The sequence below is a fragment of the Cherax quadricarinatus genome, chromosome 22, assembly GCF_038502225.1.
Source record: "Cherax quadricarinatus isolate ZL_2023a chromosome 22, ASM3850222v1, whole genome shotgun sequence".
NCBI classification, from domain to species: Eukaryota; Metazoa; Arthropoda; class Malacostraca; order Decapoda; family Parastacidae; genus Cherax; species Cherax quadricarinatus.
Window position 1 is genome coordinate 1,620,155 of NC_091313.1, and position 14,254 is coordinate 1,634,408.

The window sequence follows — 14,254 nt, forward strand, 5'->3', positions numbered from 1 at the left end:
CCTAATTTCCACACTCCGAATTTTCTGCATAATATTTACACCACACATTGCCCTTAGACAGGACATCTCCACTGCCTCCAACCGTCTCCTCGCTGCTGCATTTACCACCCAAGCTTCACATCCATATAAGAGTGTTGGTACTACTATACTTTCATACATTCCCTTCTTTGCCTCCATAGATAACGTTTTTTGACTCCACATATACCTCAACGCACCACTCACCTTTTTTCCCTCATCAATTCTATGATTAACCTCATCCTTCATGAATCCATCCGCCGACACGTCAACTCCCAAGTATCTGAAAACATTCACTTCTTCCATACTCCTCCTCCCCAATTTGATATCCAATTTTTCTTTATCTAAATCATTTGATACCCTCATCACCTTACTCTTTTCTATGTTCACTTTCAACTTTCTACCTTTACACACATTCTCAAACTCATCCACTAACCTTTGCAATTTTTCTTTAGAATCTCCCATAAGCACAGTATCATCAGCAAAAAGTAACTGTGTCAATTCCCATTTTGAATTTGATTCCCCATAATTTAATCCCACCCCTCTCCCGAACACCCTAGCATTTACTTCTTTTACTTCTTTTACAACCCCATCTATAAATATATTAAACAACCATGGTGACATTACACATCCCTGTCTAAGACCTACTTTTACCGGGAAGTATTCTCCCTCTCTTCTACACACCCTAACCTGAGCTTCACTATCCTCATAAAAGCTCTTTACAGCATTTAGTAACTTACCACCTATTCCATAAACTTGCAACATCTGCCACATTGCTCCTCTATCCACTCTATCATATGCCTTTTCTAAATCCATAAATGCAATAAAAACTTCCCTACCTTTATCTAAATACTGTTCACATATATGCTTCAATGTAAACACTTGATCTACACATCCCCTACCCACTCTGAAGCCTCCTTGCTCATCCGCAATTCTACATTCTGTCTTACCTCTAATTCTTTCAATTATAACTCTACCGTATACTTTTCCTGGTATACTCAGTAAACTTATTCCTCTATAATTTTTACAATCTCTTTTGTCCCCTTTCCCTTTATATAAAGGGACTATACATGCTCTCCGCCAATCCCTAGGTACCTTCCCCTCTTTCATACATTTATTAAACAAAAGTACCAACCACTCCAACACTATATCCCCCCCTGCTTTTAACATTTCTGTCATGATCCCATCAGTTCCAGCTGCTTTACCCCCTTTCATTCTACGTAATGCCTCACGTACCTCCACCACACTTACATTCTGCTCTTCTTCACTCCTAAAAGATGGTATACCTCCCTGGCCAGTGCATGAAATTACCGCCTCCCTTTCTTCCTCAACATTTAAAAGTTCCTAAAAATATTCTCGCCATCTACCTAATACCTCCCTCTCCCCATCTACTAACTCCCCTACTCTGTTTTTAACGGACAAATCCATACTTTCCCTAGGCTTTCTTAACTTGTTTAACTCACTCCAAAATTTTTTCTTATTTTCATTAAAATTTCTTGACAGTGCCTCTCCCACTCTTTCATGTGCTCTCCTTTTGCACTCTCTCACCACTCTTCACCTTTCTTTTACTCTCCATATACTCTGCTCTTCTTATAACACTTCTGCTTTGTAAAAACCTCTCGTAAGCTACCTTTTTCTCTTTTATCACACCCTTTACTTCATCATTCCACCAATCACTCCTCTTTCCTCCTGCCCCCACCCTCCTATAACCACAAACTTCTGCCCCACATTCTAATACTGCATTTTTAAAACTATTCCAACCCTCTTCAACCCCCCCACTACTCATCTTTGCACTAGCCCACCTTTCTGCCAATAGTCGCTTATATCTCGCCCGAACTTCCTCCTCCCTTAGTTTATACACTTTCACCTCCCTCTTACTTGTTGTTGCCACCTTCCTCTTTTCCCATCTACCTCTTACTCTTAACTGTAGCTACAACTAAATAATGATCTGATATATCAGTTGCCCCTCTATAAACATGTACATCCTGGAGCCTACCCATCAACCTTTTATCCACCAATACATAATCTAACAAACTACTTTCATTACGTTCTACATCATACCTTGTATATTTATTTATCCTCTTTTTCATAAAATATGTATTACTTATTATCAAATTTCTTTCTACACATAGCTCAATTAAAGGCTCCCCATTTACATTTACCCCTGGCACCCCAAATTTACCTACTACTCCCTCCATAACATTTTTACCCACTTTAGCATTGAAATCCCCAACCACCATTACTCTCACACTTGATTCAAAACTCCCCACGCATTCACTCAACATTTCCCAGAATCTCTCTCTCCCCTCCCCACTTCTCTCTTCTCCAGGTGCATACACGCTTACTATAATCCACTTTTCACCTCCAATCTTTATTTTAGTCCACATAATCCTTGAATTTATGCATTTGTAGTCCCTCTTTTCCTGCCATAGCTTATCCTTCAACATTATTGCTACTCCTTCTTTAGCTCTAACTCTATTTGAAACCCCTGACCTAATCCCATTTATTCCTCTCCATTGAAACTCTCCCACCCCCTTCAGCTTTGTTTCACTTAAAGCCAGGACATCCAGTTTCTTCTCATTCATAACATCCACAATCATCTCTTTCTTATCATTTGCACAACATCCACGCACATTCAGACTTCCCACTTTGACAATTTTCTTCTTCTTATTCTTTTTAGTAATCTTTACAGGAAAAGGGGTTACTAGCCCATTGTTCCCGGCATTTTAGTTGACTTTTACAACACACATGGCTTATGGAGGAAAGATTCTTATTCCACTTCCCCATGGATATAAAAGGAAAAGTAATAAGACCAAGAACTATTAAGATAAAATCAAAGAAAACTCAGATGAGTGTGTATAAATAAACGTGTACATGTATGTGTAGTGTGACCTAAGTGTAAGTAGAAGTAGCAAGACGTACCTGTAATCTTGCATATTTATGAGACAGACAAAAGACGCCAGCAATCCTACCATCATGTAAAACAATTACAGGCTTTCGTTTTACACTCACTTGGCAGGACGGTAGTACCTCCCTGGGTGGTTGCTGTCTACCAACCTACTACCTACAACTAAGTAAATCTAAATATTGTTGCCTCGGTGGGAGACGGCCAACTTGTTGAAAAAAAAAATGTTGAAACTTATTCTTATTGCTATATGCAAGATGATTGGCTGTGCCTTCCAGAATTCCACAATACCTATTTGCATCACTGATTGCTGCTGGCAAATTCTCTACTGTTACAACTTCATTCCAACTTTTCCTTTGTATTATGTCTGACTGCAGATTTAATTCTCATCTTGTGGTAAAATGAAAATTAAACTTAATCCCTTGCACTTCAGTGCAGAGATGATAGGAAATATGGTAAAAAGAAAATCATGTTATTCTTCAGTTAAATGTATAAAAAGGTAAAATATAAAAAAATTTAAGAATTTGAAGTAGATATGGTGTGATTGGTGGAATAATGAAGTAAAGGGTGCAACAAAAGAGAAAAAGGTAGCTTATGAGAGGTTTTTACAAAGAAGTGATATAAGAAGGGCAGATTATGTGGAGAGTAAAAGAAAGGTGAAGAGTGGTGAGAGAGTGCAAAAGGAGAGTAAATGATAAAGTTGGAGAGGCATTGTCAAAAAATTTTGCTGAAAAGAAGTTTTGGAGTGAGATAAACAGGTTAAGCAAGCCTAGGGAATGCATGGATTTGTCATTTAAAAAAAGAGTAGGGGAGTTAGTTGATGGGGAACTGGAGGTATTGAGTAGATGGCGGAAATATTTTGAGGAACTTTTAAATGTCGATGAAGAAGGGGAGGCAGTAATTTCATGCACTGGCCAGGGAGGTATAACATCTTAAAGGAGTGAAGAAGAGCAGAATGTGAGTGTAGGGGAGGTGCAGCTGGAATTGAGTCCTGGAAATGGGAAGTACAATGCCTGCACTTTAAAGGAGGGGTTTGGGATATTGGCAGTTTGGAGGGATATGTTGTGTATCTCTATACGTATATGCTTCTAAACTGTTGTATTCTGAGCACCTCTGCAAAAGCAGTGATAATGTGCGAGTGTGGTGAAAGTGTTGAATGATGATGAAAGTATTTTCTTTTGGGGGATTTTCTTTCTTTTTTGGGTCACCCTGCCTCGGTGGGAGACGGCCGACTTGTTGAAGAAAAAAAAAAAAAAAAATGACAGAAATGTTAAAAGCACGGGGGGATATAGTGTTGGAGTGGTTGGTGTTTTTGTTGAATAAATGTATGAAAAGGGGGAAGGTACCTAGGGATTGGCAGTGTGTGTGTGTAGTTCCTTTATATAAAGGAAAAGGGGACAAAAGAGATTGTAAAAATTGTAGGGGAATAAGTTTACCGAATATACCAGGTAAAGTGTATGGTAGGGTTATTGTTGATGGAATTAAGAGGTAAAACATAGAGTAGGATTGCAGATGAGGAAGGAGGCTTTAGAGTGGGTAGGGGATGTATAGATCAAGTGTTTACGTGGAAGCATATACACCTACCATCCGACTTACGACCTGCTCGACTTACGACCACTCGACCTACGACCTGCTCGACTTACGACCACTCGACCTACGACCCCTCGACTTACGACTGTGTTTTTTATGCCAAATTTCTGGGAAAAAAAAAACTATGTGTTGTACACAGTGTTTATCCTAAACCTTACAGTATAAAATACAGTACTAACAACATAAAAAGTAAAGTAAAACATGAAATACCAAAATAAAACAATAAAATAAAGTCATTACAAAAATGTTTTGTTGATATTCAGTAGTAAAGTTCGACTTACGACCATTTCGACTTTCGGCCGGTTTCTCGGAACCGAACTCGGTCGTAAGTCGGATGGTAGGTGTATATGAACAGCGTTTAGATAAAGGTAGGAAAGTTTTCATTGCATTTATGGATTTAGAAAAGGCATATCATAGTGGATAGGGGAGCAATGTGGCAGATGTTGCAAGTATATGGAATAGGTAGTAAGCTACTAAAGGCTGTAAAGAGTTTTTATAAGGATAGTGAGGCTCAGGTTAGGGTGTGTAGGAGAGAGAGATTACTACCCGGTAAAAGCAGGTCTTAGCCAGGGATGTGTAATGTCACCATGGTTGTTTAATAAATTTATAGATGGGATTGTAAAAGAAGTAAGTGCTAGGGTGTTGGGGAGAGGGGTGGGATTAAATTATGGGGAGTCAAATACAAAATGGGAGTTAACAGAGTTAATTTGTATTGAGGATACTGTGCTTTTGGGCGAGTCTAGAGAAAAGTTGCAAATGTTGGTGGATGTGTTTGAGAGGGTGTGTAAAGGTAGAAAGTTGAAAATGAACGTAGATAAGAGTAAGGTGATGAAGGTATCAAACAGTTTAGACAAAGAAAAATTGGATATCACACTGGAGAGAGGGAGTATGGAAGAAGTGAATGTTTTCAGATATTTGCTAGTTGTCAGCGGATGGGTTAACCATAGATTTGATGAAGGAAAAAAGGTGAGTTGTGTGTTGAGGTATCTGTGGAGGCAAAATAAAACGTTTTCCATGGAGGCAAAGAAGGTAATGTACAAAAGTATAGTGGTACCAATACTCTTATATGGGTGTGAAGCTTGGATTGTAAATGCTGTGGTGAGGTGGCGGCGGCTGGAGGCACTGGAAATGTCGTGTCTACGGGCAGTGTGTGGTGTAAATAGTATTATGCAAAGAATTCGGAGTGTGGAAATTAGGAGGAGGAGGAGGAGGTTTGGAGTTACTAAAATTATTAGAGGGTTGAAGAGGGGATTGTTGAGGTGGTTTGGTCATTTAGAAAGAATGGAACAAAGTAGAATGACTTGGAGAGTGTATAAATCAATAGGGGAAGGCCCCTCAAGGAAGGTTCCTTGATGCTGGTGAGGGGCTCTTGAATACCTTCCACATCTGCCCCACAGGTGCTGTATAATCCTACGGGTTTAGCGCTTCCCCCTTAATTATCATCATGTAGGGGAAGGAAGGCAGGGTAAGGGTCATCCTAGAAAAGGTTGGAGGGAAGGGGTGAAGGAGGTTTTGTGTGTGTGGGGCTTGGACTTCCAGCAAGAATGAGTGAGCATGTTAGATAGGAGTGAATGGAGATGAATGGTTTTTGGGACCTGACAAACTGCTGGAGTGTGAGCAGAGTAATATTTTGTGCAGGGATTCAGGGAAACCAGTTAGCTGGACTTGAGTCCTGGAAATGGGAAGTGCAATGCCTGCACTTTAACCCGTAAATGGTCCAAGCAGATCTACGTTCACATGTGTAGTGCTCCAAAAGTAGATCTACGTTTTTTTTACATATTTTCAAATATAACAAAAAAAAAAACTAGATCAAAAGTTTTTTTACACATTTTCAAATGTAGAAAAAAAAAAAATAAGATCTACCTTTTTTACGTACTTTCAAATGTTGAAAAAACATATATATATACGTTTGGACCGTTTACGGGTTAAAAAAGGGGTTTGGGATAGTGGCAGTTTGGAGGGACTTCTAAACTGTCATATCTGAGTGCCTCTGCAAAGAGTGATTGTGTATGAGGGATGGTGAAAGTGTTGAATGATGATGAAAGTTTTTTCTTTCTTTTTGGGTTTTTCTTTCTTTTTATGTCACCCTGCCTCGGTGGGAAATTACTTGGAGAGAGTTCCAGGGGTCAACGCCCTCCGTGGCTCGGTCTGTGACCAGGCCTCCTGGAAATGGCCGATGTGTTTAAAAAAAAAAAATGGTCATTAGTGTATTGTATGTCTAATGGTACTTTTTTATTTTGAATTTAGCAAGGGGTTACTGTAATGATGAAAATTTGTATTGTTACTCTTCTAGGAACATCAATGGTAATGAGAATCGGGGTGTAATCCGAACACCAAAGCACTCTGCAAGTGCCCCTACAAGTTCTCGTCAGTGGGCCCATTTCCATTCTCCTTCTCAGTCTTTACAAAGGGATATGGCAGCAGTGAACCGAGGGTTGAAAGATCTTGAACATGTCAGGAGTGGAATCCTTCATAATGGAAGAGAGAAGTGGATACAGTTTTGTTGAATGTGAGCCCAAGTGTTAACTAAGAAGTTTTGTACATATGTTGTAACATGCTAGCATATATTCATTACAGGAACTGGTAATGCAATTCTTTTATATTGAAGATGAAATCAGAAAATATATTTTTCCAGCATTTCAAGTGGTTTTCCTGCTTTACTTTCTAGAGCAATAGGTTTTTGTATGTAAGAAAATCATTTTAATACATACTCCTAGGGAAGAAATAATATTAGTAATTTTTTTTTTCCAGCAGTTAGCAAATATGCTTTTATGCCTATATCTCAAGTTTAATCTGTATGGAAAAGCTACAGTATGCTTCAGTGTCAAGCACTAATTGTATTTGCATACAAAGAGTAAGTTTTTTCCAAGAATGTAATACTCATTAGCAGAGGCAGCTCCCTGATATCTCAGATGGTTAAATTCTTACAAGAAAATTTTCTGTAGCTATTTGACAGTATATATGATGGTCTGACTATCTCCCTTTAACACCTTAGTAATATCCTATGTCATGATTCTTCCTTTTATTCTGTCATTCGTTCTACCACACTTCTTACATGTGATCTTTATTAACCCATCCATCTTGCTCACTACCATGCCTTTTCTCATTCACTTACTGGCATTTGTTTGTCATTCTCTTCACCTAGATTTTATACAGGTGCTGATTTACTCTGTGGCTCCTGGAGTTGTGTAAATATGCAAATGATAATTTTGTTTACCTGTCAGTCTTAAAATAACCTCTGCTTATATTTGGTATACACTTTTCTTAGCTATTTGTTTTTAATAGTTGTTACTTTTTGTAATACTGCTGAAATTCCTTTGCAGTTAAGAAGACCTAGTATGAGACTAGGCCATTGGGGTGATGGTCCCTGGTAGTGATGGGAGGGTGGCAAATTTTTTGTTGCTGTGATACTCAGTTTTAGGCCATTACCAATACTTACTTTTAGGCTGATGCCTATACTCAATTTTAGACTGATACCATCACAGTTATCTGATACTCACTTACACGGGAAGCAAACTGCTAATTAGCAGGTGGTGCTGTTTGCCTGACTAGGGTGCAGCAGATAGCAGGGATGGTGGTGTCTACTAAATGATGCAGAAACATTATTGACAAACGATTAAGACATGCATTGAGTTTAAATTCCAGTGCTAACAAAATCTCTTATGTGCCCAGGGGCTCCACTGAGGCTCTTAGGTCTGACTTCCACCTCTGGGTGATGGATTTCAGTTAAACTGTTAAAGGGACGCTGAACACTTTTTTTTTTTTTTTATACTGTATAGTACCCCATCAGCAGTCTTTTGCCAAGGTAGGCTGACCCAAAAATAGAAATATTCACCATCATACTTTCAATATCTGTTTTACCAGAAGTTCCTAAACATAATTCAAGTGATCCTTCAAACTGATACATTTCCACTCCTGTTTTAGAGTGCAGGCACTGTACATCCCATTTCCAGGACACTCGGCTAATCATTGTCATTTAATCCATAAATGCTATTTTGCACACATTCCAATATGTCAAATCCCTAAAACCATATATATCCACTCCCTTCAATCAAACATTTTCCCACTTGTGTACTCTCCTACTCTTCCTAAGACAATGCCTATCCCTCCTTTCTTCTACTCTGTATTCTATACCCTCTTGGTCATCCTGTTCTGCTTCATCCTCTAAATGCCCAGATGACCTTAACAATCCCTCCTCTGCCATCTGAATAGTACCTTTCATACTTCAGTCTTCTAATATTTACTTCCAAATTTTTTGCAAGATTTTCACATCACACATTGCTCTCAAATATGACATGACTGTTTCCAATCTTATTGATGCAACATTTAACATCTATGCCTTGCGCCAATATAAAAGTTTTTTTTTTTTTCCAACAAGGCGGCCGTCTCCCACCGAGGCAGGGTGACCCAAAAAAGAAACAAAAAATCCCCCCCAAAAAATACTTTCATCATTCAACACTTTCACCACACTCACACATTATCACTGTTTTTGCAGAGGTGCTCAGAATACAACAGTTTAGAAGCATATACGTACAAAGATACACAACATATCCCTCCAAACTGCCAATATCCCAAATCCCTCCTATAAAAGGGTTGGTACCATTATATTCTAGTACATTTTTTGTTTTTCCTCTCTACACAAACTTCTTTTTCTTCACAGATGTTTCAACACTTCTATCATTTTCTCCCTACATTTATTTTATAATTCACCTTGTCTTTCATAGACTCATCTGCCAATATGTTAACTATTTTAAGACATTTGTTTCCTCCATACTCATGTTTACTTGTTTTCAAACTTACTTTCTATTTTGTTTTCATATAAATTTGTTATCTATAAAGTGAAGCAACATTTCCTGCTTGTACTTACACCCTCAGTTTCTCATTAATTTCTTTTGCTGTTTCTGTGTGTGATAGTTTCCCCCCCCCCCCCCCAGCAAGTCGGCCGTCTCCCACCGAGGCAGGGTGACCCAAAAAAGAAAGAAAATCCCCAAAAAGAAAATACTTTCATCATCATTCAACACTTTCACCACACTCACACATTATCACTGTTTTTGCAAAGGTGCTGAAAATACAACAGTTTAGAAGCATATACATATAAAGATACACAACATATCCCTCCAAACTGCCAATATCCCAAACCCCTCCTTTAAAGTGCAGGCATTGTACTTCCCATTTCCAGGACTCAAGTCCGACTATAGTTATGTACAATTTTATTTGTTTTATTTGTTACATCCCAGTTGATGATCTTCACCTTAATAACTTTATTTATTTATATTTTTTACGGAACTGATAGTTTTAAAGATAAAATTTTTGCTTCAAACTGGTACAGAGCCTAACATGGACATTTATGGGTAATATCTGTGAAAATGCTTAATTCTAGGGCTTTTATAAAAATACATGGATTGTTTAGTACTAGAGTTCAGCTAGATGCTTGGGTTGAGTTTTGAGCTTTTCTCTGTATATATGGTAATGGTAAATGTGAAATTTCTCAATAATGGGAGGGCCAACATGTTAGAAAAAAATGTTACTATCTTTCGATGATTGAGAGAAGTGACCTTGTGTTGAAGAGAAAAACGAAGTAATGGCTTGAAAATAATTTACATGAATAGTTTAGTTTTTATTTAATCCAGTAAGTTCAGTACATGGAAGAAGTGTTCCATATATAAGAAATACTATATATTCAGTCCATTTTAAAACCTCAGTTAATAAGCATAAAAGTAATTTGTACATTTGAACAGTGTACATCTTGGATTATAATGGTACTTAAGGAGTAAACTAAGTAATTAAGCTTTTTATCTGATTGCATGAATTCATAATTAAAGCAATTAAAGGGCAGATTATGGATAATGAGTATATTAACCCTTTGAGGGTCGACAGGCCCTCTCCGAAACTTGTTCTCAGGGTCGGCCAAATTTAAAAAAAAAAAAAGTTATTTTCTCTTATGAAAAGATAGAGAATCTTTTTCCGATCATAACGACACCAAAAGTTTGAAATTTGATAGAAAACTTACGGAATTATGCTCTCGCAAAGTTAGCAGTCTCGGCGATGTTTACGCATCGGCGATTTTGCCCACTTTGAGCCCCATTTTCGGCCAATTTCACTGTACTAGTCGACAAAAAACATGAATATTTCGCTAGAACTCCATTTTTTCTATCGAATGGGTGCAAGAAACCACCCATTTATAAATTCATCTATCCAGTACAGTGGTCAGAATTTAGCAATTTTGCCAATTTCACACAAATTTCAAAAGATGCCAATTTCCGAATAGGGTCCAGAATAAACAAGATACACATTCCTGGCACTAAAATGACATTTCCTCTAGTCATTAGTCACATCTCAAGGCCCCTCTTATATTCTTTTGCTTTCCACTTTGAATTTTTATTCTCACAAAAAATATAAGATTTACTGTTATGCAGACTACTGCATTAGTGTAAAAAATGGTATAAATATTATTGGTGCACTTGTGAAAGAATATTAGACTCACCAGTTGACGTGTATTGCACGCTTGGCACGATTTGTTTACTTTTGAAGTTTGGTAAAAATCGAACATTTTTGCTACTTTGAGCTCAATTTCAAGGCACCTTTCATTGTAAAACCAGTCAAAATCATCTCAATTTCAGTAATATGTCTTCCATTCTATAAAATGAGACCAAGAAAACTAGAATAGAACAATAAATACCATACGAAAATACACTGCAAAGTCGCTGATTTATTAAAAAAAAATGGTCAAAGTTTTTTTTTCTCATTATGCACTGTGCAGGATTTTTTTTAGACTGTGCACACTGACCACATAGACCCATTCTTTCATATGAAGGCCAACCAGCTTTCTCCCACTAGATTTGAGGCCGCTAGAATTTATGAGTACTAGTACGTCAAAAACCCCTACGCGTAAGACGTACTAGTACGACGAAAACCCTCAAAGGGTTAAGAAACCTTTATTTTACTAATGTGCAGTGTCTTAGTCATCTAGGTCTCAGTAAACAGAAATTGAGGCTGAAGTCAAAATGTTATCTATTGGGGTAACCTTCATGTGTCTTACATAGCATGTTAGGATGCCATAGTGCCAAATACATTATACAGTATATCAATAGTAACTTAGCTAAGCATTAATTTTGTGTGTAAGTACCCATTTTGAATTAGTAGGGGGTGAGCTTTAGCTTTGTCTTTTCAACTTATAATAAACTGACCTAAAGTATTACTGTCACATCTATTTTTGAACCCCTACATGTAGTTTTCCATTGTGTCTTTGTTTAGGCAAATTTCGCTGCTTTAGCGCTCTTATATCAAAGATCTATTTTCTGACATCCCTATAGCGTGTATTTCATCTTCGTAGTTCATTCCCTTAACTCAGGTACTAGTTTGAATGTGCCCAATATACTTTTTTTTTTTCCAAAGGAGGGTTCAATGCAAGGGCTTTATGCTCAGGAATGGGTCATGTTTTAAACATTAAATGTGTTTTGATTGCATCTTTGTCTTGGTTCCTGAATGCAGCTGTTGTGTTCATTTATAATTTATAATCGGCTGTTTCCCACTGAGGCAGGATGACCCGACGATGAAACACTTAACTTTTTTTTTTTTTTTTTACACTGGCTATTTACAACCAAGGTAAGGTGACCTGAAAAAGAACAAATACCTTCACCAGCACTCACTCTGTCATAGTCTTGCCAGAGGCATGCTGACATTACAGGCCTTCTTGATTTGATATTAACTGATGTAAGTTAACCTTATTATATTTGTTTCAACTTCTCTGTGTACCTTTTATTGTGTTATTGCTTAGCTCAATTCATTTCATTGTTACCCTTTCAATGTAGGTGTTTCTTACTATCTTTGCAACTTGATTAGGTCTTCACTGTCCAGTCTTTTTTTTTTTTTTTTTTTTTTTTTTTTTTTTACACCATATTGGCTGTCTCCCACAAAGGCAGGGTGACCCTAAAAAGAAACTTATTCATTATTCATTCATACATTCAATAGCTACCTTGCCAGAAGTGTGCAGACATCACATTTCATATACGTATATTTCATATGATCCTCCAAACCAACATCCTCAGCCCTCATTCAGAGAGTGGGCATTGTATCTCCCTCTACTCAAGCTCAACTAACAAGTTTCTTCCGAATCTCTTCATGAACGTTACTGTTCACACTCCAACAGTATGTCTGTTGAAAACTACTTGTCTCCATTCATTCCTGTCTAACACATCTATACTTAGAAGCAGCACTTAGGAAAAAAAAAATGAAGATCACTCAAAGATGTTCACTAAACCTTCCCTTGTATACATACTGTATTCAAAGATTTTTGTGAATTTCTTTTACTGGAATGAGATTCATTACCACTGCTGCTTACACTAGCTAGTAATGTGATTGCAATGAGCTGGAAGACTTGAACATACTCTGATCTTTTTGCCAAATTAAATTAATTTGGATCTCAAAATAATAATACTGTACTTTGTATTTGATTGTAGGCTTAAACTATTTTAGAAATGTGAAGAATCTTTAGTGTTGTACCTGTAGAATGAGTTCCCACCAAAGTAACCACTGTATTATTGACCATGATATTGCTAATAGCTTCAATATTTTGTGTAAGGAGTATTAGGAACCACTGGCATCCTTGCAATTGCAAGTCCACCATATAACTGTACCCTTTTCAGTGAAATTCAGAGTATAGCTGTAACCTTGCAACAGAGTCAGCTTTACAGTTGCTAGGATGCTGGTCTGGTCCTCAGTATTCCTCACAGTTTTTACTTTAATGGTGAGATTTTCATTCCAACTTCCATTTTATTGTATTTGTATTTTGTTTTTAATTGATGTCATTGCAATTTATCTGAAGATGCTGGCAGGCTACGATACATCTGTTTAATACATGTAGATAATTTTATTTTCATGATGTGTATAAATTTGGTTTCATATCTTGGGAAGTATAGATATGAACCAGACTGGTGATTGTTATGGTACACCTTAAACAATTTAGATATTATGGCTTAGGTTATGTTAAGTTTACTTGGCTAACTACTTCCCTAAAGGAGGTAATGATTGTAGTTGTAAGAAACGGTATTCTTGAAGTGGAGTTACTGTTTTAACAATATTTTGTTAATACATTTGCACTTAAATTAGATTGATAAATTATTATAATCAAAAAGAAGTGTATCTATCTTTATTTCTCTGAAGAAGGTATGTTTTCCATATTACTCTAATATTGAATATCTGTTTGTTGACTTGAAACTTAGTGGTAACTTATGTAGTATTTGCTTGCTTTCAGTTTAAAAAAATTTCCTGTCAGACATTTCCTTGAGATCCTCACATGAAATATACATCATATCAAGTAACTCATTAAAAGGATGTGTACACCTTTTGCATAAATTATTTTTTGTTTCTGCCTAAAACAGCATTATTTTCTACATGGCCACATTTTAGGGGTGGTTCTGGAAGTAGTTCCAGGAAAAATTAGATCTAGAAACTGAGTGGTGTCAGTTTTATTCATCGATACATATTATTATATAAAAAAAAAAAACTAAAGTGAACAATAAACCAAGAAATCCATTTTTCTTTTAATGTTAGGCATATGGGAAATTAGAAAAAAAAATCTGACATTGTTAACCCTTTGAGGGTTTTCGTCGTACTAGTACGTCTTACGCGTAGGGGTTTTTGACGTACTAGTACTCATAAATTCTAGCGGCCTCAAATCTAGTGGGAGAAAGCTGGTAGGCCTTCATATGAAAGAATGGGTCTATGTGGTCAGTGTGCACAGTC

At 37.1% G+C, this 14,254-nt stretch overlaps 1 protein-coding gene across 1 annotated transcript in view; it reads left to right on the plus strand.

The window, feature by feature from the left end:
• The window catches only part of LOC128689803 (uncharacterized), a 28,880-nt gene extending 21,731 nt beyond the window's left edge, over positions 1–7,149 (plus strand). Inside the window, exon 4 of the mRNA XM_053778282.2 lies at positions 6,804–7,149. Within this exon, the coding sequence (XP_053634257.2) occupies positions 6,804–7,017 (214 nt within the window). The 3' untranslated portion in view covers positions 7,018–7,149. The remainder of the gene's footprint in view (positions 1–6,803) is intronic.
• The last annotated feature ends 7,105 nt before the right edge of the window (positions 7,150–14,254 follow it).